General features: G+C 44.8%; 2 protein-coding genes across 2 annotated transcripts; one reads left to right on the forward strand and one right to left on the reverse strand.

The window, feature by feature from the left end:
- The first annotated feature begins 3,012 nt into the window (after positions 1 to 3,012).
- On the forward strand, positions 3,013 to 11,474 carry LOC139387402 (eukaryotic translation elongation factor 2b). The gene is made up of 14 exons (XM_071133555.1): positions 3,013 to 3,159; positions 4,804 to 5,018; positions 5,727 to 5,908; positions 6,191 to 6,402; positions 6,596 to 6,774; positions 7,986 to 8,091; positions 8,234 to 8,486; positions 8,668 to 8,863; positions 8,974 to 9,097; positions 9,258 to 9,500; positions 9,716 to 10,069; positions 10,286 to 10,468; positions 10,586 to 10,718; positions 10,906 to 11,474. The coding sequence occupies exons 1-14, from the start codon at positions 3,157 to 3,159 to the stop codon at positions 11,097 to 11,099; spliced, it is 2,577 nt and encodes an 858-aa protein (XP_070989656.1). The 5' UTR covers positions 3,013 to 3,156; the 3' UTR covers positions 11,100 to 11,474.
- On the reverse strand, positions 11,470 to 17,054 carry LOC139387403 (BTB/POZ domain-containing protein 2). The gene is made up of 9 exons (XM_071133556.1): positions 16,529 to 17,054; positions 16,233 to 16,352; positions 14,642 to 14,798; positions 14,314 to 14,419; positions 13,895 to 14,092; positions 13,584 to 13,776; positions 13,324 to 13,411; positions 12,854 to 13,000; positions 11,470 to 12,770 (listed from the first exon to the last, which is right to left on the reverse strand). The coding sequence occupies exons 1-9, from the start codon at positions 17,026 to 17,028 to the stop codon at positions 12,609 to 12,611; spliced, it is 1,671 nt and encodes a 556-aa protein (XP_070989657.1). The 5' UTR covers positions 17,029 to 17,054; the 3' UTR covers positions 11,470 to 12,608.
- Positions 17,055 to 26,925: the final 9,871 nt, after the last annotated feature.

Here is a 26,925-nt window from a genome sequence, read left to right on the forward strand (position 1 = left end):
TGCCTTGCAAAAGTATTCGGCCCCCTTGAACTTTGCGACCTTTTGCCACATTTCAGGCTTCAAACATAAAGATATAAAACTGTATTTTTTTGTGAAGAATCAACAACAAGTGGGACACAATCATGAAGTGGAACGACATTTATTGGATATTTCAAACTTTTTTAACAAATCAAAAACTGAAAAATTGGGCGTTCAGGGTATTGAAATGGGTTTTATCCCAGTGCCATTGCACTTTGTGAATGTACACTGAGTTAATCAGTGGAATATTCAGAGTGGGGGTACGTCCTATGTTGCCAGTAAAAGGTGTGACCTTTATAATGGGTAACGATATTGCCGGAGGAAAGGTAGTACCCGTATTGGATAAAAGTTACCTCTCTCCAATGAGCTGGCAGAGTTATCCACATGTGTTCCCCGCTTGTGCTGTCACTCGTGCTCAGGCACGACAAGTGGGTGACGTGATAGATTTGTCTTTACACTGTTCTGTTCAAAGAGGTTGATCAAGAGGATGGGTTGTGTGCCACCTCTGGGAAGCTGATCACCTCTGACAAACAACCCAGGGAAGAATCGAAGTATATTGAACTTATTGCTGAGCAGCTGATAGCTAACCAAAAGGTTGACAACAGGCTTGCTAAATGTTTTTCTAGGGTTGTCTCATTGGAAGAGGTAAATAAGAAGAATGTGGCGTACTTCATTGATGGTAATCTCCTCATGAGTAAATGGACATCCCATGTTGACGCGGGTAGAGATTGGAATGCTGTTTACCAAATAGTGATTCCTACAGCCTTTCGACACAATGTGTTATCCCTTGCCCATGATCACCAGTGGTCCAGTCATTTAGGAATCACTAAGACTTATGATCGGATCCTTCAACATTTATTTTGGCCAGGTTTAAAACAAGATTTGGCTCAGTTCTGTTGGACATGTCAGATAAAGAGAAAACCAAAACAGGTTATTCCTCCAGCTCCTCTTTGTCCAATACCTGTCATAGGTAAACCATTCGAACATGTGGTGGTTGATTGTGTTGGACCGTTACCAAAGACAAAATCAGGTAACCAGTTTCTGTTAACGGTTATGTGTATGGCAACAATATACCCCGAGGCCATTCCTCTGAGAAAGATTACAGCCCCGGTAGTGAGTAAAGCCTTAATTAAATTCTTCACGACATTCGGGGTAACTAACTGATCAGGGTACCAATTTCCTATCAAAGCTCTTCAAGCAGGTGTTAAAATCCTTGTCAATTATGCATCGTGTGGCAAGCGCATATCACCCAGAGTCTCAGGGTGCGCTTGAACGTTGGCATCAGACACTATGCTACGTAAATATTGTTTGGAATCTGAGAAAGATTGGGATGAGGGAGTTCCTCTAGTTTTGTTTGCTGCTCGTGAAACTGTACAGGAGTCCCTAGGGTTCAGCCCGGCTGAACTAGTGTTTGGTCACACAGTGAGAGGACCAATGAAAGTCCTTAAAGAACAGTATTTGTCCCAAGAGTTGTGTGCGGGAGATGAGAATGTGTTGGACTACATTAGTCGCTTTCGTGAGCTCCAACACCAAGCCTGTGCTTTCGCAAAGGAAGCTCTGTCTTCCTCACAGAGGAGTATGAAAAGACACTATGATAAACAGGCTGTTTCTCGTCCACTACAGCCAGGTGACCAAGTACTGGTTTTATTGCCTGTTCCAGGATCTTCACTGTCAGCTCGATTCTCTGGTCCTTATTTAATTGAAAATAAATTAAGTGAAACTGATTATGTGCTTCAAACTCCTGATAGAAAACGCTAATCTCGTGTGTGTACCACGTTAACATGTTGAAGGCATACTACACCCGACCCAGTTAGATGGTTCAAAAATAGCGGAAGGTACTGCTGTCTCCTCTGCTCTCCTTTCAAATGCTCTGCCTGCGGCTATGGAACCCTGACCTGCTCACCGGACGTGCTACTTGTCCCAGACCTGCTGTTTTCAACTCTCTAGAGACCGCAGGAGCGGTAGAGATACTCTGAATGATCGACTATGATAAGCCAACTGACATTTACTCCTGAGGTGCTGACCTGTTGCACCCTCGACAACCACTGTGATTATTATTTGACCCTGCTGTTCGTCTATGAACATTTGAACATCTTGGCCATGTTCTGTTATAATCTCCACCCGGAGATCTCCACCAGGCTATGTTATAATCTCCACCAGGCTGTGAGGACTGGCCACCCCTCATAGCCTGGTTCCTCTCTAGGTTTCTTCCTAGGTTTTGGCCTTTCTAGGGAGTTTTTCCTAGCCACTGTGCTTCTACACCTGCATTGCTTGCTGTTTGAGGTTTTAGGCTGGGTTTCTGTACAGCATTTTGTGACATCAGCTGATGTAAGAAGGGCTTTATAAATAAATTTGATTGATTGACATTTCATTTTCTTGAAATAAAGTGGTGATCCTAACTGACCTAGGACAGGGAATTTTTACTGTGAAAAAATGTTAGGAATTGTGAAAAACTGAGTTTAAATGTATTTGGCTAAGGTGTATATAAACTTCCGACTTCAACTGTACCTCTCAAATACTTTCAGGTTTCTGTCGGTACCGATCTTTAAAGATCGGAGGGTTGACCATTTTTACAATCTACAATGCAATCAATACTTTATATTGTGCTCCATTCAATAATATGAGATTCTGTGGCTTGATAAAATATTTCTGGACTAATACTGCCTGCCTCCTTGTGGATTCGTGCTTGCATTGCATGTCATACCTATGTCACAGCACGTCGCACGGCGTTTATCAACTACAACCTGGTCTCATAGACCAAACGTAACATAGTAAACATAACCAATGTTAGATTTAGCCACCTAGCATTAGCGACGACAAATTAGAGTTCATAACATATCAAACGTTTCGGGAAATTCCAAACATATTGTACAAATCTCAATTCGTAACATATCATGCGAAATCGATTAATACATATCATACGAAACATAACATATTCACAATAATTATAAGATTTTTCCAGATTTTAATTTACTATGTTACGTCTTCCCCTGAGTCCACATTGCAGCCGAACGTGAAGTGATATAAAGCAGCGTAAGGTGTCATAAGCGTTCTCTTTCCTGCCTATCCTTGGACGAGGAAGGCGGTGTATTCGCAGTGTTAATTTTACCAAAAGTTTATCTACGAACATCAGGCAAAATGGTGAGTTGATTTTGAATTGTTTTGTTATGATTCGGTGGACCGGAGGTTCAGTGTTGTCCATGGGTAAAGAATTGGCGACCTCCTTCCACATTGCCGGTGACCAGTTGAAAGGAACCGGGCCGGGTGAAGCAGCCTCCGGGGCACCCAAGATGGATGCTCCCTGTTTGAACTGCATGACGATGTTTAGAAAACCGCGGCGGACATAGCTAAATTAAGCCCCATATGAGATTTTAATGCATTTAGGTACCAATTTTCTCCTTATAATTTCGTTTAAGGAATATGGTGGCTGTTTGAATTTACGCAGACGTCTGTTGGTTTTTACTATCAAACTAACCATCTTTGGGGGTTTCAAGTCTGTTTTATAACTGGGCCCGCCCAGTTAACTCTAGGCCAGGGTTTCCAAAAATCAGTCATCGGGACCCTAAGGGGTGCACGTTTTGGGTTTTGCGAGATGGTACTAGAACCGCAGACTACCTAACCGTCAAGCGTTTTTACATTTTAATCAGTTGTATAGTGTTAGGGCAAAAACCAAGACACACACACCTTCGGGTCCCGATGTCGACGACCGAGTTTGGGAAACGCTGCTCTAGGTATCACCCGCTATAATTTTTTTTGTGGGTAATACTTTGTTTTTGACCACAAACGTTATAGCTAGTCACTGTTTGACAAGGGTCATTGGCAAAATCGATATTCAAAACCGTTGGTAATGGTAGCAAACTGGCCCATATGTCAATTCTAGTGTAACGTTAGATGGCTAACGCGCAATTTGGTTGTATACATTGGCCAGCTGGCAGTAAAACGTCAGTTATTGGGTCTAAGGTGGCGTGACTTCTAGTTAGGTCGTTATGTGTCGGATTGCTCAGATGTAGGCCAGCAAGTACAGCGTGATGCAGTTGTGCAAAATGGGCAGTTCCCAAGTAGCGTGCGTCACCGTTTATATCATAAAGGCCTCTACTCGGGTCTAGGGCGGCATATGCGCCAACGCTGACTCGTTCAAGTCAAGGATCATCTCTTCGCCTTTATCAACAGAATAGGACTGCCACGAATACATGAGTCATCGAGCCAGCTGCCAATAGAGCTAGATTTAAAAACAGATTATTCTTTATTGGTCAAATAAGTGGCATATCGGCTGCTGGTGGTCCCTCCCTTTTTAAATTGGCTATTTGTTGAATTCCAGTCAGACTACTGCAGGCTACTGTCATGTCACCAGCCAAGATGGATAACATATTACCTCACCCCATTTGAACAGAAGACTAGGCCTAATGCAAAAATCAGCATCCCTTTTCTGATGTCCCTTATAAAAGAGCTAGGTCATCAATGCATTGTATCCCTTTCTCCTCTAGCTAGATGGGGTTATCAAAGACGTGTGTTTCTATAGGACAGTCAGTCCATCATAGCTCATTTCTTTCTGTTGCCTTTCATTGCTCTTAGGGGTTTGACCAGGGTTGCTGCTGTTAAGAAATGTCAAATGCATTTAATCACGTACATATAAAGTGAATCGATTTGATTTTGCACTTAGTTGTGCACTGATGTTAATGGGAGACTTAAGTGGGAGTTAGGGTAAGCCCCCAAATTTAATTTTAGTTATCAAGACTGGGAACATTCTCTTTTACCATTTTCTGATTATGTGGATCTTTGTCTCAGGTGAACTTTACAGTGGACCAGATCCGTGCCATCATGGACAAGAAATCCAACATCCGTAACATGTCTGTGATCGCTCACGTGGACCATGGCAAGTCCACGCTGACCGACTCCCTGGTGTCTAAAGCCGGGATCATCGCGGGGTCCCGAGCCGGAGAGACACGCTTCACAGACACTCGCAAAGACGAGCAGGAGCGCTGTATTACCATCAAGTCCACGTAAGTAGTACAGGGGTCGTGTTCCTTCTGGTGCTTAATGTTTTACAACAAAAAAAAACAGCTTTCTTATTGGAAAAGCTTTGGTAGTCCCTATGTCAGTCTGGTTGCCTCCATTTAATTGTGAGTGAATACAACCCAGGAGTGCCTGTTTGAATCTCGAGTATGTGTTGCTTGGGGGGTGAAGCTCTTGAAGTTAAAATTGTTGGCCTTCCCCGGAATAAATGTAAAAGAACAAAGTAAATGTATATATTTTACTTGAAGAGTGAGCGCTGCCCCTCCATGTGATCTATTGACTCCCATCGCTGTATGATCGGTTGTCACGTTCATTAGTCTGCTGCCCTGTGTACATAGTCATGAAACACTGATCACTTTCATAATGTTAACGTACTGGTTTACCCACTTCATGGGTATATATGGTATTCCATTCCAGGCCTGTCCTATTGCTGTACATGTACTATTCAGATGAACTACAGTACCAGTCAAAAGTTGGGACACCTACTTAGGGTTTTTTCTTTGTTTTACTACATTGTAGAATAATAGTGGAGGCATTAAAGATGACATTACACATGGCCTCGTGTAACCAAAAAGTGATAGTTTTTTACTATCCCTGTCTGCATCTCACAGCTGACTGGGATGCTTGGTTTCAGACAAACCACCACATTAAAATATATAATTCACCTGTTCTCTACCCTCCCTTGCTCCTCTCAGGGCCATCTCGATGTACTACGAGCTGGGGGAAAACGACATGGCTTTCATCAAGCAGTCCAAGGATGGGCTTGGCTTCCTCATCAACCTGATTGACTCACCGGGCCATGTGGACTTCTCCTCTGAGGTCACAGCCGCCCTTAGGGTCACTGACGGCGCACTGGTGGTGGTCGACTGCGTCTCAGGTACTCACGGTCTTGTTTCTGTACTTCGGTCTCTTGCTGTTTCTTTGTCCCAGTCGCCTCTCCCACTCTTGATTGTCATGTTAATTTTAGTCATTTAGCGTATGCTCTTATTCAGAAGGACTTACAGGAGCAATTATGGTTGAGTACCTTGCTCGGGGATATGTCAGCAGATTTTTCGCTGAGTCTGCCTCGGGATTCGAACAGCAATCTGTTACTTGCCCAATGCTCGTAACCCCTAAGTTAACTTGTTCATCTAACAGCTTCTCGTTCTCCCATGGTCAGGTGTGTGTGTGCAGACAGAGACTGTGTTGAGGCAGGCCATTGCTGAGCGCATCAAGCCGGTGCTGATGATGAACAAGATGGATCGGGCCCTGCTGGAGCTGCAGCTGGAGCCTGAGGACCTGTTCCAGACCTTCCAGCGCATCGTGGAGAACGTCAACGTCATCATCGCCACCTACGGAGAGGATGAAGCGGGACCAATGGGTGCCATCATGGTGAGACCGGCACGGGTTGTGTCAAAAGTTCTGTGGTTTAAATGGACGTCTAACATGCTTGTTACACCGCAATGGAGAAACCCATGTCCAGTTAAACTTACAGGTGTAAATGGGACTAGTCCCCTAAACTCTCCTCGTAGGGAAACATGTTTGACATAACAGACAATGACCTGGCCCTATTGTCTTCCCTCAGATTGACCCTGTGATTGGTACCGTGGGGTTTGGGTCCGGCCTCCACGGCTGGGCCTTCACTCTAAAGCAATTTGCTGAGATGTACGTGACAAAGTTTTCTGCTGGCAAAGACACCCAGCTGGGATCAGCAGAGAGGTGTAAGAAGGTGGAGGACATGATGAAGAAGCTGTGGGGAGAGAGGTACATGCACACCCACTGTATATGATGACCTACTACTGTACATAGAAAAATTCTGTAAGAAGATGTGAGGACATGATGAATATTCATCCGGACAGTACTGGAACAAGATGAGCGTTTAGATGGACAGACCGAAAGATGCGCCCACAAGTGAGACTCTATGTTGAAATTACAGGTAGACACTTACTCTGGGTGTGTTCCAGATATACGTTCTCTGTGCAGATTGTCAGATATCTATAGATAGATAAATATTCTGTCTGGAGAAGTGTAGCATCTCATGAACCACAACAATGTGAATTAGTAACTATTTCCACAGAGCTGCACTAAATGTATCTGGAATGCACTTTCTCTCTCTCTCCCTCTGGGCGCACTTGATTTAAAAAAACACCCGTTGTGCTGGTTACGCGGTGCTTGTACCTTAGGACCAATGAAATGGTTCCAAGGGACAACTCCACCTACCCCGGCACTTCGGACAAATTAAATTAAGTGTGCCTGTTCTCTCTCGCTTTCTCAATCACACGTGCACAGGTGAGGGCGTGGAAATATTGAAAAGTGATTGCAGGTATGTGGCGTGACACGGGCAGCCCCATATGTACAGTGTTTTTCTCTGTATGGAGACCTGAGGAAGACCAAAGGGTTGAAGACAAAGTAAACCCATTTGGGAGCCTAAATTGCAGGTGCGCACTCTTCTCTTATGCTGGCAAACAATCTGACGTGTTGCAAATAATTCCTGTTTCTTGCTGTTTACGTGTCACGGCTGATTGTAACCTATATGTAAATGCTTGCGAGTTCCTGGCTGTCGTAGTGACATGAAGTTAACTGTTGCACTTGTCTTTTTTCCTTGACTCTTAATAGCACTGGTTTTGCAGATGGCAGCTAATTTTGAAGACAGTTTTACCAAAAGGTTATGTTTGCAAATGGGGTCTAGGTCCATTCGAATGAGTCAGTCAATTCAGGAAGTAAACTAAAATGAAAGGTTTAATTATTGAAAGGGTGGGTATTTTCTCAAACCTGAGAAGGATCAGTTATTTATTTCAAGTTATTCCATGTGTTAAATTCAAATGACTAAATTAATTTCAATTGGAATGGACCTCTACCCTGGTTGCAACTTGGGTTGAATGCACTTTTGAAATGTGCACCGCTCTCTGTAAGAGCGTCTACTAGATGACAACTGTCAATGTGAATGTTAAACATGTGTGATGTTCACCTGGTAGGTTTTTTGACCCAGCCACTGGGAAGTTCAGTAAGTCTAACCTTGGCCCTGACGGTAAGAAGCTGCCCCGTACCTTCTCTCAGCTGGTCCTGGACCCTATCTTCAAGGTGACCTTCCCCCCCAACTGTTGATCAATTATTTTTTATTTTACTAGTTAAATTGCTTAACATTAATTGATTATATGTAAGTCATTGACCAATAAAATGTACGTATTTTTATGGTAAGCAACTTCTCCCTTCCTCCCTCCAGGTATTTGATGCCATCATGAACTTCAAGAAGGATGAGACAGCCAAGCTGATAGAGAAGCTGGACATCAAGCTGGACTCTGAGGATAAGGAGAAGGAGGGCAAGCCCCTGTTGAAGGCGGTGATGCGTCGCTGGCTCCCGGCCGGAGAAGCGCTGCTCCAGATGATCACCATCCACCTGCCCTCCCCTGTCACCGCCCAGAAGTATCGCTGTGAGCTGCTCTACGAGGGACCAGGAGACGACGAGGCCGCCATGGGTGAGGGCGCTTAACTTCAGCCAGCCCACAGTTTACACACCAAGACACACTTGGCGCTTTGACGTCTCACACAACATCCAAAATAAAGTAACTGTCCATGTCAACTAGCAAAGGATTAGACATCACATTGCCTAGTTGATATGAAGTCTGGTATCATAATCCTGATTGAACATCTTCTCAGGTATCAAGAACTGCGACCCCAAGGCTCCCCTGATGATGTACATATCTAAGATGGTGCCCACCACAGATAAGGGTCGCTTCTATGCCTTTGGCCGTGTGTTCTCTGGCTGTGTGTCCACCGGCTTGAAGGTGCGCATCATGGGACCAAACTTCACCCCGGGGAAGAAGGAAGATCTCTACGTCAAGCCCATCCAGAGGTGTGTTTTAGCGCAGCAGATGCGTTTGACTTCAAAACTTTTTTAAATGCGTTGCGTATTCTCTAACCCCTCTTCATCCATCTCCCATTTGTCTCTTTCTACCACTGTAGGACCATTCTGATGATGGGGCGTTACGTGGAGCCCATTGAGGATGTACCATGTGGGAACATTGTTGGTCTGGTTGGAGTTGACCAGTATCTGATTAAGACTGGGACCATCACCACATTTGAACAGGTGGGTTGTACAGCTCATTTTTCACTATAGCAAAACTCAAGATGGCTTTGACATGACTGGAGCGCTCTGGTCAAAAGTAGTGCACGATCTAGGGAATGGGTTGCCATTTTGAACAGACAATGGATGCATATTTCTTACGTCGTATATGTTTGTCCAACAGGCCCACAACATGCGTGTGATGAAGTTCAGTGTCAGCCCTGTGGTGAGGGTGGCTGTGGAGGCCAAGAACCCTGCTGACCTGCCCAAGCTGGTGGAGGGACTGAAGCGTCTGGCCAAGTCTGACCCCATGGTGCAGTGTATCATCGAGGAGTCTGGCGAGCACATCATCGCCGGGGCCGGAGAGCTTCATCTGGAGATCTGTCTCAAGGATCTGGAGGAGGACCACGCCGGCATTCCCCTGAAGGTGAGGGAGGGGGAGGCATAGGGAACAAGATTGTACTCAAGGAGGAGACTGTAATGTACTTTGAGAAAGCAATGGTGAACTACGGAGGTGATTTTGTGTTCCACTGACAGAATCTACGTGTCTTTGCTCTGTTGCTTTCCCAAGACTACAGTCGTGGAGATATCTGTGGACTACCTTGCTGTCCTAACCTGAGTCACAACTCCTCACCCTTACAGAAATCTGATCCAGTGGTGTCCTACAGGGAGACTGTGTCTGAGGAGTCTGAAGTGATGTGTCTGTCCAAGTCCCCTAACAAGCACAACCGTCTGTACATGCGGGCTAAACCCTTCCCCGACGGCCTGGCCGAGGACATCGAGAAGGGGGACGTCAGCCCCCGACAGGAGCTGAAAATCCGCGCCCGTTTCCTGGCTGACAAGTACGAGTGGGACGTGTCAGAGGCCCGTAAGATCTGGTGCTTCGGCCCCGACGGTACTGGACCCAACCTGCTGATGGACGTGACCAAGGGAGTCCAGTACCTGAACGAGATCAAGGACAGCGTTGTGGCGGGCTTCCAGTGGGCTGTCAAGGAGGTGGGTTTGCGTTGCGCTTAATGACCAACTGCTGCATCATGAATCATTTTCCTTGCAAAGGCTCATCAAAGCATTGTAGTTTAAATCTACATTAATGTCTTCAGTTTGTGTGTAATTAGGTTAGAATCTCCACTGTAGGCCATGCTGCAGGTACCAAGTATACTTTGTCAGTTTTGTCCCGAGTTGTGACATGCAGTTCCTTCCACCCTCCTACAGGGTGTGTTGTGCGAGGAAAACATGCGTGCAGTCCGCTTCGACATCCACGACGTGACCCTGCACACAGACGCAATTCACCGCGGTGGTGGACAGATCATCCCCACAGCCCGCAGAGTGCTGTATGCCTGCCAGCTCACCGCCCAGCCACGACTCATGGAGCCGGTCTACCTAGTGGAGATCCAGGTGTGTAACTACTTTGCCATTAACCTCACTGTTTTCTTACATTGATTTGTATGCTAGTCTAAAGGGGTCTATTTGATCAACTGATTTTTCTGAATAATGCGTTTCCGGCCTCTGCAGTGCCCAGAGCAGGTAGTGGGTGGGATCTACGGCGTGCTGAACAGGAAGCGAGGCCATGTGTTCGAGGAGTCCCAGGTGATGGGCACACCCATGTTCATCGTCAAGGCCTACCTGCCTGTCAACGAGTCATTTGGTGAGTGTTAACTCAATCTGGCGCTTACCAGGGACACGCGTTAAAAGAATTGGCGTTTCCGTGTACATTTCAAATGGACTGAAATTCAATCGTGCAGAAGTTATTATTATCTGATAGGTTATGTCAGATAATATTTGAGGTCTTTCTGCCATTCTTAACTGTCCTGTTCCCTGTCCCCCGCCCCCAGGGTTCACCGCTGACTTGCGCTCCAACACGGGCGGCCAGGCCTTCCCCCAGTGTGTGTTTGACCACTGGCAGATCCTCCAGGGAGATCCCCAGGACCCCACCACCAAGACTGCCATTGTGGTGGCCGAGACCAGGAAACGCAAGGGGCTGAAAGAGGGCATCCCGGCCTTGGACAACTACCTGGACAAATTGTAAATGTTGTCCTGGTTCCCCCTAGCCACTACAACCCCACCCCACTTGTGTAGATTGATAATGATTGGGTAGGCATACGCAATATGTGGAAGATTTCACCTAGCCTATCGGAGGGTAACGTGACGCTATTGGCATATTGCTTATGGTATACCTATCCGACCCTTTCAGATGTACACAGTGCCCAGGGGAAGGGACTAGGGCTTGGTTTGGAAGTTAGTGGTTCTCTGACCTTTTTCCCCCCCTTCTATTCCTCCATTGTACGAGTGAGGGATGGGACTGTACAGTGCACTGTGCGCAGTAGCGCTTGCCTAAATGGAACCCTGGTGACATGAATCCAAGGATGGAAAATGTCAATAATAAAGATGAATAGAAATTGTACATGGCGTGGATGTCTTTATTGGCTTTTGAATGGTTTGAAATTAAGGAACTGCTAACTAGTGATTATGGGTTGATGAGGACAGCCAGAGGATTGTTAGTATATAAATGGTACAATTTTGGTTGAACTGAAGGTCTATTTTATACAATCCTTACCTTGACACATGTTCATTAATGTGCCAGTAACTATTTCTGTAAAGTTCCCTGTATACATCCAAGACCAGCGGTGTTCTACACACTATCAATTCAGTGTGATTGCCTTTAAATGAGTTTCTTCTTCGCGGGGTCTGCATGTCCTACTCAGGCGGAAGCTGTAATGCTTCAGTACATTAAAATGACTGGTCCATAATTATTTACACTGCAAAATAAAGATGCTTTTACCATGAAGTACCTAATACCCATGGTGGCTCTTCGATGGGGCTGTTTTCCAAGGACCAGAACATTTAAGCCCATCTCAAGATGAACTTGTTAATTGCCCACAACATCTTGCAATGGTGAATATCAGTCTCGACTTAGACTGCCCTGTTCAAGAGCAGACATTTTAATAACAGTTTAGAGAAGTCTTATCCTCATTTTAAACCTTGTACTTTAACAATCTTGGAGCAAATATTAGGAAGGAATACAATTCCACACCCGACAGTGAGCTGAACATCCTGCAGCATTGTCCACATTTTGAATATGGAGACCTGATGGTTAAAGAAATGTCCCATTTGTTAGTGTCACATGCGGGTCACTGATCAAGCAGATGGATCCTAATTGGTAGTGTAACAGTATGTTCATATATACATTGTAGCTGGATGCATCTCACTCCCACATGCTTTTAGCTACAGACATACCATACAAGGGGTGGTTCTGTAAATACATGTCAAGCTTTCCCAAGTTAGTCAATAGTTCTGACCAGTTCTCTCAGCAGACAAAACGGTTGTCAAAGTAAAACAAGCTGACACCCCTCCATGGTCAGTGGGAGTTGAGAGAAATAAAACCATGCTCCAATTATTGATGCCTCCACCACTGGCAGAACTAGGTGTGTGTGGCTTCCACAATCAGATTAAGGGCCACAGGTGGTAGATGGTCATTTGTTACATATTCAAACAGGGCTAGAGTCTCAGCAGTCCAGTGACCCTGAGGTCGTGAGGACTAGGTGTAGAAGATGACTTCGGGGATCTGTCCGTCTTCTACTGAGGTGCCGTTGTTGTTGCCCGCAGCGTAGCAGAAGGTGAAGCATGTCTTGATGCCAGTGGAGGACGACTCGTGAGTCACCTTGCGCATTCCCTTGGTCCCATAGTGAGAGTCAGGACCCTGAGAAAGATTGAAGAGGGAATCACTGGTTACACAGCCAGAACAGGACCACACCAATCAAAACATGTACAGTAAGCCTGTACCTTGAGTGTGGCGCAGGCTGTGTAGTTGACGTTGGGTAGGATCTCCACCGGCTCCTTGAACATGACTCTGAAGGTGTTGGATGAGCCATCACAGCTGAAGCCTGTGTCGTTCTGACCCAGCACTGTGTTACTATCTGTGTGAATGATCTGGGATGAGAGAGGGAAACGTTACAGAAACAATCTCCCTGGTCCCATATTCCCATTATAATGGACCAGAGCCCCATTGGCCCTGATCAAAAGTTGTGCACTATAATGGGATTAGGGTGCCACTTGGGACGCAATGGTCACACATTCTACACCAACACACTGCTAATATATATCTATCCACAGGAACGTACGTATATATTGTCATCAATGATTTAGGAGAGACAAATACCAGAGAGGGAAGGGAGTCTTTGTTCCAATGTATTCTGTCTATATAAATCAAATATGATTGATTGACTGATTTGGTTAGTTAAGGTGGGCAGTGCCTGGATGTTGACTTGGTAGTCTGTGGGGCCGTGTATGGAGCCGTAGAGGCCAAAGCCCACCACGAAGATCCTCCTGTTCACTGAAAACCTGAGAGGAGAAGAAGAGGAGGAATATTAAAACAGGAGAGGAGAAGAATATTAAAACAGGAGAGGAGAAGAGGAGGAGGGGATAAGAGGGATAGATTATGTCCTCAGGAAATATTTCTGAGATTACCTATCACATACACACACCGGTTAATTTGATCTGTGCGTGTTCTCACCGTATACGGTCACTGGTCCCACTGTAGCCCCAGCGGCTCTCCACCTGTCCGAAGCGTGTGATGCTGCACTCCTTCCCCCGTAGGCAGCAGCGAGGCCGGTCGATGAACTCTACGCGGGGCTTTGGGTTCACCGTGAAGTGAAGGAACAGACTCACCACCTCACTGTCTGTCAGGATACTGGACTGGGCCGGTCCTGGGTGGAGACACAGCAGGGATACGAAGACATGTCAGAGTGAGGGAGACTGAGATCGTGAGAGAGACATACAGTGTGCAAAAATGACTGACTGTCACTGTGTGTGTGTGTGCGCTACCTGCGGCAAACTCCTCGATAGTCATGAGTGGGAAGCGGATGAGGGCGAGGGCCTTGGCCAGGACCCTGCGTTTGTTCTCTGGGGTGGGCTGTAGCTGCTGCCGGTGGGCCTCTGCCTCTGACCAGCGTACCGCCGCAACAAATAAACGCACCTCCCTCACCCCCAGAGTGTCCCGCTCCAGCACAGCCACTAAAGTATCTGAGAGAGGGTAGAAAGGTGGAGGGAGTAGACAAGAGAGGGAAAGAGAGAAGACAGAGAGGAAGAAGAGAGGGAAGGAACGGAAGACATAGAAGGGGAAAGAGTGAAAAGGAGAGGAGGGAGGGAGCAGTCGTCATGAGACACAAACATTGCCATGCGCATTTCAAGAATGCATTACCATATGTAGAGTGAACTACAAAACCCAAAGTGAACTACAATACCCAGATCTATGTCAGTGAAACCCTCAGCTGCAAGCGCATCTCCGGTATTCTTGTCGATGTTCTCTAGACACAAGCTGGCAAGCTGGGGCTCATCGAAAAGTCGAGCCTGAAACACACACATCGATCAGACCCACAGTAAACAGTAGTTTACTTAACATGAACTGACCAAGAACCTTTGCAACTCCTGTTTTGGGACTGACCTATTGATTTGAGATGTTCAGACAAACTGTACCAGAGTTATTTTGATACTGGGTCAGGCCACCCAATCAATCACTGGTTGACTTGTTTAGAGAATGCATCCCAGATAGACAGTACAATAGTAGCTGACCTGAGTGAGCAGCATGAAGGCATTGTCTGCCCGCAGGTTCTTCTTGAGGAATTCCACACAGTGGGCCTCCAAGGCTGGCACTGCATACTTCTTAGCCGTGTACAGAGTGGTCATCACCGTCTCAGGCCCTATTTGGACCTCATCAGAGTACAGGAACCTGGAGGGGACAAGATTAGATTACTGATAGCAGGGGACCTTTAATCTTATGTTGTATTTACTAGGGATCCTGGGGTACATACACATTACGACACATCACACATAAAACAAAACATTAAATCATATAACACCACTACATATCTACAATACAGAATGTATAATACCACCATACAACAATATTACAATGTACGTGTGTGTAGAGTGCGTGTGCTAGCCTGTGTGTGTAGAGTGCGTGTGCTAGCCTGTGTGTGTAGAGTGCGTGTGCTAGCATGTGTGTGTAGAGTGCGTGCTAGCCTGTGTGTGCGTATGCGTGTCATGCTTCAGTTCGGCTGGCGGAAGTCGGCTAGGCGAAAGAGTGTGCATATACTCCCTTAAAAAGACCTTCGTTTAAGAAATGAGAGAAAGGCAGCAATAGTACCGTTTGTCCATTTTGAGACACCATAGATAGTATACACTTCCTCAAAACAGTCTGAATTAATCTAACGCAATAAATCTGTAATTAATTAGACGTTTTTGCAGAGGAGATCTTAGACTCACAATTTTACATCTAGTTAGAATGTTTGGTGCAGTATTTCTCAATGGGGGGAAAAGGTTCATTATAACGACTCGTCTCTTGTTGAACAACAAAGACTTTATTAAAGAATTCTGACCATTAACCAATCACAGACGAAGGGGCGTATACTTCGGCACCCGAACTTCAGCTGGCCTTGAGAAAAAAAAATGTCACCATGCGGACATGTGGCCTTTAGAGGACATACGCTTTGAACACACCAACAGCATCATTGCATTTTGGTACACCACAATTACATTCATTTCCAATGAAAACGCTGCGTTTGCATTGCGTAGCAGAGGCAGTTGCAGTGCGTTTGGTGTAGATTCATCGAACATATGTGTCAAACTGTAGACGGTTTGACAGAAATGGTAGCAGAAGGTGAATGTTGAACTTTTGTTGCATACATTTCCAGATGATGCTGCGTACAATTTTACGCAACGCTGCTGTCGGTGTGTTGGAAGCATTAAAGGCCCTGCGTGGTCAATCCACCATCTGAAGTGGCCATGCAACATTTACTGTGATTCAGCCAACACAGACGTCAGGGCTTTCATACTTCTTGCGCTTAGCAGAGCAGAGCTATTGTGAAGGAAGTTGTCAAGGAAGCGAGTGTGTTAATACAGGATGTACCGCCCCTACCTACCATCAACCAATCATGTCAATATGGGGCTATATGGAGAGTTTGAGTTGGCGTCTGCATGCCTCCAGAGGCTTAGCAATTGCATCACACCCTCAGACCACATTGTCAGATTAAGCATTAATTGGCTTTAACAGTCTTTGGTGGAACCGATAACCTGGGTTCTGGCCAAAACTGTCCAATACCTTGGATGGGACCATTTGCGCTATTATGATTGTAACGTCTCTAAACCAGGAAGTACTTCTTACTTCAGTAATGCCAGAAAGGCTGCAGGTTCGACATCTGGCAAATCGATTTCCGTTGAGGTGGTCGCCATACCCCCGTTGAACATGGCATCGAAGACTGCGCTGCCCACAGCGAGAACGAATCTAACCAAAACCAAAGCCATCATCAAATCAAAACAATGCTTTTCACCACTAACATGATGTATTAAACTCGCTTGGATTAATAAACATGTCAATTAGACGATTTTCTTTACTTTCTTCTACTAACCATCCTTTGTAGACAAACTATAGTAATAAGGAAATGCAACGTTCGTGCTTACCTGTGTGCGGGTATTCGTTGCACTCCCATACCTTTCCCCACCAGAAAATGAACGTCACTCAGAACCTCGTTATTAAACAGGAAAGCAAACCGTTCCTTTACGGTGCTTTTCGTCGCCTGCCAGTTGTACACGGGCTCCCGGTAAACCAAAACATCAGCGGCCGGTGGTGCTGACGACAGTGAGGAATGGGTTCCTGGTACACTCGCAGCCGGTGCTCCGGAGGCCCCCCTTGCCGCAGCGCTTTGAGCTGACGCTTGCTGAATCGAGTTTTGCACAGTCGGTTGAGTTCCAGCTGCAACACCGGCGCTTTCGCCTCCGCCAGGCCCCGACTGCGGGTTGGGGCGCCTTGCAGGCCCCTGAACCCCTCCGGTCGCACCAGTGGGCCCACCGTTGGACGTAGGCATTGAATAACCACTGTTGCTGGGCTGGCCATTTCCCAAAGGCCCTGGGCAGGAGAAATGTAAGGAGGGAGGCCTACCGCTGTAGTCCCCAGCAGCCATCTTGAATCTGACAGATCAGATTATTTATTATTTATTTATTTTTCGTTATTTTTGTTATGTATTTTTTAAATGTTTTTATTTGTTATTAAACAACAAATATAATAAAAAATATGCAAACATCTTTTACAAAACATCCTCGTTCACGTACGTTTATGTATACGTCACGTATACATAAACGGAACACGGTCGGGTACGTGAACGAGGATGTTTTGTAAAATATGTTTGCATATTTTTTATTATATTTGTTGTTTAATAACAAATAAAAACATTTAAAAAATGCATAACAAAAATAACGACAAATAAAAAAGAACCATAGGCTCCAGACAGGATGCTTCTAGACCCAGATCCAGGATCAGATGATCATCTCCCCACCTGACCACAACCAAGGTGGAGGGAAATGTAACACGGACCCTAGTAATAAAAACTGAGTGGTTTGAGCCCAAATGCTGATTGGCTGAAAGCCGTGGTATATCAGACCGTATACCATAGGTATGACAAACAAATATTTGTACTGTTTTAATTACGTTTGTAACCAGTTTATAATAGCAATAAGGCACCTCTGGGGTTTGTAGTATATGACCCATATACCACGGCTAATGGCTGTATCCAGGCACTCCGCATTGCATCGTTGATAAGAACAGCCCTTAGCCGTGCTATATTGGCAATATACCACTGCCCCTCGGGCCTTATAAATATCCGGTATTATCCACTCTACCTTGAACTAGAGAGGGCTATCTCTGAGTGAACTGTACAGTGCAAAACGTGAGAAAAAAAATCACCAGTGCCGCCGGATGGCGCTATTATTTCTTACTTCATTTGACAAACGATGTGTCATCTGGCGGAAGTAGGGTTACATGAGAAAGTGAGAGGTGATCCTCAACTGGTTTAATGATTTGATGTCAGTTGTGCCAAAACAACACATCAGGTAATAATCCTCACACTATAGTATGATATGATAGCCTAAACAAAGTACATTTAAATTGATTGAAAATTAAACGTTTTCAATTAAATTGATTGAATTAAATAAAGCAGTTGTTTCCATGTCTATGAAGTACTTGATGCATAGATTCAGTTGAGACAGGGGCAGAAGCAAACATTATTCTTCCTTTTTTACAAGGATTGACATTTTCTTGGTTTTTCTCTTCAACAACAAATGACTGTTAATGAATGTTAAAATTATACAAATTGCATAATTGATTGGCTGACAGGTTGTTTGTCTGTGAAATTTACAACTTGTCCTGATCCATTGTTTTATTAAGGAAGCAGAGAGAAAAAGGAAATAGTGGCATATCATTTGACTCTTGGAACGCACAGTGTATTAATACTTAGCTATGAAGATTAGGACTCAGAATCACATGCAGAGTTCAGTCAGTGATACACATGAGAAACAAAGAGACATTATAATATGTTTATCAATGTTGAGGTAATAAAGACATTATGTTAGAATAAGTGATTCATCTGCTGTGCCAACACATCTCTGGGCCCAGTTTTTCAAAATATATCTTTCTGGATTTCGCCTATCTGATTGTATTAATTTAATATAATTAGAATGAATAGAACAGGAGTCCCCATTCCACTAATTCTATTTATATGCATTTAATCCTAACTGATAGGCAAAATCCACATAACTTTTGAAAAACAGACTATACCACCTTATCCTGAATGACTTCCTAATGACTGACCATACAGAGCAGAGCTGTTGCTCCAGACTGCCTCTGACACACATGACCAGAGATACCGTAGAGCTATATGCAGACATGGCTTCATCAATGCAGATTTAGCTGGGGATATATACCTAAACCCCTCTGCCATCTTGTCTTTACAATGTGCTCCTTTATCATCTCTTTATCATATGCACAGTTCAAAATGAAGTGGGATCTTTAAACAATCTTTTCATTTTCACCTGGTGAACAGCAGGTGGCCAGTGATGGTGCTGTGGTGGTTTACATCGTCAAATATCGTATGAAGATCACATCTCCCACCTCCAGCAGCAGACATATGAGGGGAACGTTCATGAATAGTTTTATAACATGTTGAAAGTTGAGTAACACTTTGCATTACGTTTTGATATGCCTGTGTAAGAGACTGAGTTTCTCATCTGCAGATCAAAAACAGATTGTTTGCATAAAGTGATCAATGGCTTGAAGATCTAATAGTTGGCATTTACTTGTCTTTTGACCAGTTTTCTTGACCTGTGTTTGAATTATAGGCATTGCTGATGTTTGTGAAGTTTCAGCATCGTAGGGTCATGTGTTTCCTTCTCCTGATGCAAGCAGTGAAGCTGAGAATTCCACCTTCCTGACTGTGAGACACAAATTAAACATTGATGTTAGCTCTCTTTTTTTCGTTTTTTAAATGCTGAAAGCCTGGGCAGTACATATAGGGGATATTCCATTGGGCATGTGTAGTCACTCATAAAGCACTCGTAATTATCAGCATATCATTACTATGCAGATTTTTTTTTTTTACATAATCAACACAAGCTAGCCATTCTAATTAGCAACATTTTAACATCTGCATTTGGTTAAATTATTCATTATGAATAATTCATTACCTCATAAAGGGAAAGAATGACTTTATTTAGAAAATTGCTCCTTCATTCTCTATCTTCAGCATGTCCACCTGGGTCTTTAGGTTTTTCTTTAGTGATGACATAATTGATTTTGAGATATAAATGTCAGTGCTTGACTTGGGCAAGAGCTCACAGGAGGTTAGAACCAGCACCTAAAATGTTCTACTGCTTAATTTCCTGCACTTGTTATAGAATAACTCGGATCTGCAGTCATTTTAATATGTAAAAACATTATGGGGGTTATTCATAACACCTTATTCTTCAGTATCAAGCAAGAATACCCAGTACAACAACAGGAAACTATTACTGTTTTTATACTTCATTCTCTCTTCTACATGTTCACCTGGGTCTCGACACTCTCATTTTAACTGCCTGGGCTACAATGACATAAATACAAAATTGTTATATCAGTGGGAAATCGAGATATGACCAGTAGTCAAACATAAAGTACACTGTAAAAAATGTTTGGTTGTTGTTTCATCTCATTATTATTAAGTAACTTCTTCCACAGGCTTTTTTGGTTTACTCAACTTTTCTGTCCAAGTGTTGGTTGAACAAAAACATGTTTTATGTCACGACTTCCGCCGAAGTTGGTGCCTCTCCTTGTTCAGGCTGCATTCTGTGGATGACGTCACCGGCTTTCTAGCCGCCACCGATCTACGTTTCTTTTTCCATTTGTTTTGTCTTGATTGTACACACCTGGTTTCCATGATGTTATAATTTATTCCCTATTTAACCCTCTGGTTCCCACATGGTTTTGTGCATGTTTGTTCTTTGTTAAGTGGTCGCTCTTTTGTGTCGAGCTGGAATAATATTCCCTGTATGGAATTAGTTTGTGATTGTTTCGAGTAAGGTAGGTTTTTACTCAGTTCTGTGTCCTGTGCCTGACTCCGCCCTACCTGCTGCACACTGACACTTGACAGAAACACGCACCACGATGTGGAGTCAGCAGGTACACCCAGTCCTCCTTTACCAGTGGAGGAGCGGGTCCAGCAGCACTCGACGATGCGCCAAAATCTTGGCACAGCCATGGATCGCGTGCTGCACACCATGGAGCGATGGGAGAAAGGGGGTTTTCCCACACCCCCATCCACTTCACCCAACCCACGCCGCAGTCCACTCCTCCGTCACCTGAACCCAGTGGGATTCGGCTCTCGCTCCCGAGGGCATATGATCGGACGGCTCCCTCGGGACACGAGAGCGTGTCCGCCCTCATCTCCTGTTTGTCGGGGAAAGCACTTGAGTGGGCCAACGCTGTATGGGGGAGAGAAGGCCCCTATGGTCCACTATGAGCGCACTGGACTTCAGGACCCTGGCTGCCAGCGCGGGATGGAATGAAAGGGCCCTGATCGACCATTACCGATGTAGTCTACGTGAGGACGTTCGTCAGGAGCTGGCCCTTACCCTCCACCAGCTGGTGGATTTATCCATCCGGCTGGATAACCTGTTGGCCACCCGCGGACATCCGGATCGGGGCCCGTCCATTCCATCCCGCAGCACCTCCGACCCTACACCTATGGAGGTCGGAGGTGCTGCTCTGAGGGTGACCGGAGGGGGGGGGGGAATTTCCTGCACCACATGTGGCCGCAGAGGGCACACTGCTGGTCGATGCTGGGGAGGTTCCCCAGGGAGTCGAGGCAGCAGGCAGGGCACTGGTGGATCATCCCAGGTGAGTAGGCACCAGACTCACCCAGAGCTCCCTGTTGCACACGTGTGTGTATGTATAGAATATCCAGAGTTTTCCCCGCATTCCCAGCATAAGGCGCTAGTAGATTCAGGCGCAGCTGGGAACTTAATTGACCGTTCATTTGTACTTAGTTTAGGGATCCCTATTGTTCCTGTTGTTGTGCCCTTCCCTGTACATGCCTTAGATAGTCATCCTTTAGGGTCGGAGCTGATTAGGGAGGTCACAGCTCCACTATGTATGATAACGCAGGAGGGTCATGAGGAGAGAATTAGTCTCTTTCTGATCGATTCTCCTGTGTTTCCTGTGGTGTTGGGGCTTCCCTAGTTGGCCTATCATGACCCCACTATTTCGTGGCGACAGAGAGCTCTCAAGGGATAGTCACGTCAGTGCTCAGGGAGTTGTGTAGGTGTTTCCTTAGGTGCCACTAAGGTGGAGAGTCCAAACCAGGTCTCCGCCATGCACTTCCCCCCTGAATATGCCGATTTGGCTCTCTTTGGCTCTGTAAGAAGAAGGCGACTCAATTACCACCCCATTGACGGGGAGGATTGTGCGATAAATCTCCTGGTAGACGCAGCACTTCCCAGGAGTCACTTGTATCCCCTGTCACAGGAGGAGACTGCGGCTATGGAAACATAGCCGCAGTCTCCGACTCTCTGGGACAGGTATACATTCGGCCCTCCACTTCACCTGCCTCCTCTGGTTTCTTTTTTGTGAAGAAGGATGGAGGTTTACGACCGTGTATTAACTATAGAGGTATAAATCAGATCACGGTGAAGTACAGTTACCCACTGCCTCTCATAGCCAGTGTGACAGAGTCAATGCACTGAGCGCGCTTCTTCACCAAATTGGATCTCAGGAGCGCTTACAACCTGGTGCGTATCCGGGAGGGAGATAAGTGGAAGACGGCATTTAGTACCACCTCTGGGCCCTATGAGTACCTCGTCATGCCGTACGGTTGATGAATGCTCCATCAGTCTTCCAATCCTTTGTTGATGAGATTTTCAGGGACCTGCACAGGCAGGGTGTAGTGGTGTATATAGATGACATTCTGATTTACTCCACTACACGCGCCGAACATGTGTCCCTGGTGCGCAAGGTGCTTGGTCGACTGTTGGAGCATGACCTGTACATCAAGGCTGAGAAATGTCTGTTCTACCAACAATCAGTCTCCTTCCTAGGGCCTGTCAGAGTCAGTGGTGGAGATGAAAAATGACCGCATTTCAGCCGTGAGTAATTGGCCGACTCCAACCACGGTAAAGGAGGTGCAGCGGTTCTTAGGGTTTGCCAACTACTACCAGAGGTTTAAGGGCGGACAGGGCTTTTGGTCACCTGAAGGCTCTGTTTACCTCGGCTCCCGTGCTGGCTCATCCGGATCCCTCTTTGGTGTTCATAGTAGAGGTGGATCCGTCCGAGGCTGGGATAGGAGGGTACGCCAACAAAGCTCCGCCCCTGTGCCGTCTTTTCGATGTTCAGCCCGGTGGAGCGAAACTATGATGTGGGTGACCAGGAGCTGTTTTCATCTTTTGAGCTTCTAGTCATGAAATCTATGCAGCCTACTCAATCACTTTTTATAGCTACTGTTTACAGGCCTCCTGGGCCATATACAGCGTTCCTCACTGAGTTCCCTGAATTCCTATCGGACCTTGTAGTCATAGCAGATAATATTCACATTTTTGGTGATTTTAATATTCACATGGAAAAGTCCACAGACCCACTCCAAAAGGCTTTCGGAGACATCATCAACTCAGTGGGTTCTGTCCAACTTGTCTCTGGACCTACTCACTGTCACAGTCATACTCTGGACCTAGTTTTGTCCCATGGAATAAATGTTGTGGATCTTAATGTTTTTCCTCATAATCCTGGACTATCGGACCACCATTTTATTACGTTTGCAATCGCAAAAAATAATCTGCTCAGACCCCAACCAAGGAGCATCAAAAGTCGTGCTATAAATTCTCAGACAACAAAGATTCCTTGATGCCCTTCCAGACTCACTCTGCCTACCCAGGACGTCAGAGGACAAAAATCAGTTAACCACCTAACTGAGGAACTCAATTTAACCTTGCGCAATACCCTAGATGCAGTTGCACCCCTAGAAACTAAAAACATTTGTCATAAGAAACTAGCTCCCTGGTACACAGAAAATACCCGAGCTCTGAAGCAAGCTTCCAGAAAATTGGAACGGAAATGGCGCCACACCAAACTGGAAGTCTTCCGACTAGCTTGGAAAGACAGTACCGTGCAGTATCGAAGAGCCCTCACGGCTGCTCGATCATCTTATTTTCCTCAGTTAAATTGGAAAAATAGGAACAATCCGACATTTATTTTTGATACTGTCGCAAAGCTAACTAAAAAGCAGCATTCCCCAAGTGAGGATGGCTTTCACTTCAGCAGTAATAAATTCATGAACTTCTTTGAGGAAAAGATATTGATCATTAGAAAGCAAATTACAGACTCCCCTTTAAATCTGCGTATTCCTCCAAAGCTCAGTTGTCCTGAGTCTGCACAACTCTGCTAGGGCCTAGGATTAAGAGAGACACTCAAGTGTTTTAGTACTATATCTATTGACACAATGATGAAAATAATCATGGCCTCTAAACCTTCAAGCTGCATACTGGACCCTATTCCAACTAAACTACTGAAAGAGCTGCTTCCTGTGCTTGTTGAACATATCCACCGGATGTGTACCAAACTCACTAAAAGTGGCAGTAATAAAGCCTTTCTTGAAAAAGCCAAACCTTGACCCAGAAAATATAAAAAACTATCGGCATATATCAAATCTTCCATTCCTCTCAAACATTTTTGAAAAAGCTGTTGAGCAGCAACTCACTGCCTTCCTGAAGACAAACAATGCATACGAAATGCTTCAGTCTGGTTTTAGACCCCATCATAGCACTGAGACTGCACTGGTGGTAAATTATCTTTTAATGGCATCAGACCGAGGCTCTGCATCTGTCCTCGTGCTCCTAGACCTTAGTGCTGCTTTTGATACCATCGATCACCACATTCTTTTGGAGAGATTGGAAACCCAAATTGGTCTACATGGACAAGTTCTGGCCTGGTTTAGTGCTTATCTGTCGGAAAGATATCAGTTTGTCTCTGTGAATGGTTTGTCCTCTGACAAATCAACTGTAAATTTCGGTGTTCCTCAAGGTTCCGTTTTATGACCACTATTGTTTTCACTATATATTTTACCTCTTGTGGATGTCATTCGAAAATATAATGTTAACTTTCACTGCTATGCGGATGACACACAGCTGTACATTTCAATGAAACATGGTGAAGCCCCAAAATTGCCCTCGCTAGAAGCCTGTGTTTCAGACATAAGGTAGTGGATGGCTGCAAACTTTCTACTTTTAAACTCAAACAAAACAGAGATGCTTGTTCTAGGTCCCAAGAAACAAAGAGATCTTCTGTTGAATCTGACAATTAATCTTGATGGTTGTACAGTCGTCTGAAATAAAACTGTGAAGGACCTCGGCGTTACTCTGGACCCTGATCTCTCTTTTGACAAACATATCAAGACTGTTTCAAGGACAGCTTTTTTTCCATCTATGTAACATTGCAAAAATCAGAAACTTTTTTCTGATGCAGAAAAATTAATCCATGCTTTTGTTACTTCTAGGTTAGACTACTGCAATGCTCTACTTTCTGGCTACCCGGATAAAGCACTAAATAAACTTCAGTTAGTGCTAAATACAACTACTAGAATCCTGACTAGAACCAAAAAATGTGATCATATTACTCCAGTGCTAGCCTCCCTTCCTGCTAGGTTCCTGTTAAGACAAGGGCTAATTTCAAGGTTTTACTTCTAGCCTACAAAGCATTACATGGGCTTGCTCCTACCTATCTCTCTGATTTGGTCCTGCCATACATACCTACACGTACGCTATGGTCACAAGATGCAGGCCTCCTAATTGTCCCTATAATTTCTAAGCAAACAGCTGGAGGCAGGGCTTTCTCCTATAAAGCTCCATTTTTATGGAATGGTCTGCCTACCCATGTGAGAGACGCAGATTCGGTCTCAACCTTTAAGTCTTTATTGAAGACTCATCTCTTCAGTGGGTCATATGATTGAGTGTAGTCTGGCCCAGGAGTGTGAAGGTGAACGGAAAGGCTCTGGAGCAACGAAATGCCCTTGCTGTCTCTGCCTGGCCGGTTCCCCTCTCTCCACTGGGATTCTCTGCCTCTAACCCTATTACAGGGGCGGAGTCACTGGCTTACTGGTGCTCTTTCATGCCGTCCCTAGGAGGGGTGTGTCGTGTCTTTGGCTATGCCGGATTAAGTGATATGACATGCTATTCTATAAAATAATTTATCCGTAATTAATATTACCTGATTGAGCTAATCATGTAAATGTAATTAACTAGAGAGTCGGGCACCACTAAATAATATTTATAGAGCTGTTATCTTCCGAATAAACTCTTAAAGACCTAGTAATATTTTACATCAATAGCAGTCAATATTAATCGTCATCTTAATTCAGTTTCATCTGAAAGTTGTACATTCTTGGTTATCTGCACGAACTCTGGCTAACAAGTTGAATCAGCAATACAAAAGTGGGTTTATTTATTTACTAAATACCTAACTAATCACACAGAATTACACATATACATAATTAAATCATAACTTGATTACAAATTACATCATAAAGGAAAACATCCCTAGCGGGTGGAACAGATATGACAGCTTGTTACACAAAAGAAAAGGGGCTGGGTTTGAGTGAAGGAGTGGGAAGACTGAGGAACAAAGGACGAAGCTGTGCTATCGTAAATACAGTATCTTATGCATTCTAAATTACCGCCCATTTGGAAAAGGAAAATGCAATAGATATTTACTTTGAGCTGCGCTTCGGTAGGTTGGTGGTAGATGGAAGGCCGTGTTGTCCAACAGAGTCCTTGGTCCTTTGAAGAATGTCTCTGGTTGTCAATTGTAGTAACGTCATTGTTTGATAGACGGTATACTCTGTCTGTTCCTTCCTAACTCTCGTTTGCAGCGGCTGTTGCTAACTCAACGGCTAGGAGGTATCACTTCTGTAGTGAATAAGAGTTCAAAGTTCATACCATTCGCAACCAAAGCTCAAGCTGATGTTGGCTTCGTTCTGTAGTTATTATCTGAACCATTCTGACATAGGACCGTCGTCCCCACATCCTCGGAACAGGAGGTTATATTGTCGCCAAGGGCTTATATAGGAAGGGAGAGGAGGGCGTGTTTGAAAAGTTGTATAGCCCATGTCCCTTCACAGGGGCGGGCCACTGATTGAGCAGACCTTATGAAAACTAAAATCTCACATTTTAGAAGCTAAAATCACATTTCATCCCATCACGAATAATTTCATATTCAAACATTTAAATTGAACAACAATTCCATGTGAATCCGATAACTCTGATGTGTAGACTTTCCACTGTAGAGTTTATGTCATCTTATCATTGATGAGAATGTCTCAGATGACAACCGAACTGACATCATATTCATTAAGTACCACCGCATATGTTCAATTGGTCGGATTACCAGAATATAGTTCATTTCTCCCCACCTTCTGATGTTCCCAGAATCTCAATGTTAACCAAAGGGGTTTGCAAATATAACATCAGTAGGGTAGAGAGAGGAAAAGGGTGGGAAAGAGGTATTTATGACT

This window comes from Oncorhynchus clarkii, chromosome 28, assembly GCF_045791955.1.
Source record: "Oncorhynchus clarkii lewisi isolate Uvic-CL-2024 chromosome 28, UVic_Ocla_1.0, whole genome shotgun sequence".
NCBI lineage: Eukaryota > Metazoa > Chordata > Actinopteri > Salmoniformes > Salmonidae > Oncorhynchus > Oncorhynchus clarkii.

What these genes read in the sequence shown, in the direction of transcription:
- LOC139387402 (XM_071133555.1), top strand. An exon ending in GACCAATGGGTGCCATCATG is followed by an intron (nt 6,403 to 6,595) that starts GTGAGACCGGCA and finishes GTCTTCCCTCAG; the next exon opens with ATTGACCCTGTGATTGGTAC. An exon ending in AAGAAGCTGTGGGGAGAGAG is followed by an intron (nt 6,775 to 7,985) that starts GTACATGCACAC and finishes TTCACCTGGTAG; the next exon opens with GTTTTTTGACCCAGCCACTG.
- LOC139387403 (XM_071133556.1), bottom strand. Translation starts at nt 17,028, where the DNA reads ATGGCTGCTGGGGACTACAGCGGTAGGCCTCCCTCCTTACATTTCTCC. An exon ending in CCTTCATGCTGCTCACTCAG is followed by an intron (nt 14,420 to 14,641) that starts GTCAGCTACTAT and finishes TGTGTGTTTCAG; the next exon opens with GCTCGACTTTTCGATGAGCC. An exon ending in TTTCACTGACATAGATCTGG is followed by an intron (nt 14,093 to 14,313) that starts GTATTGTAGTTC and finishes ACCCTCTCTCAG; the next exon opens with ATACTTTAGTGGCTGTGCTG.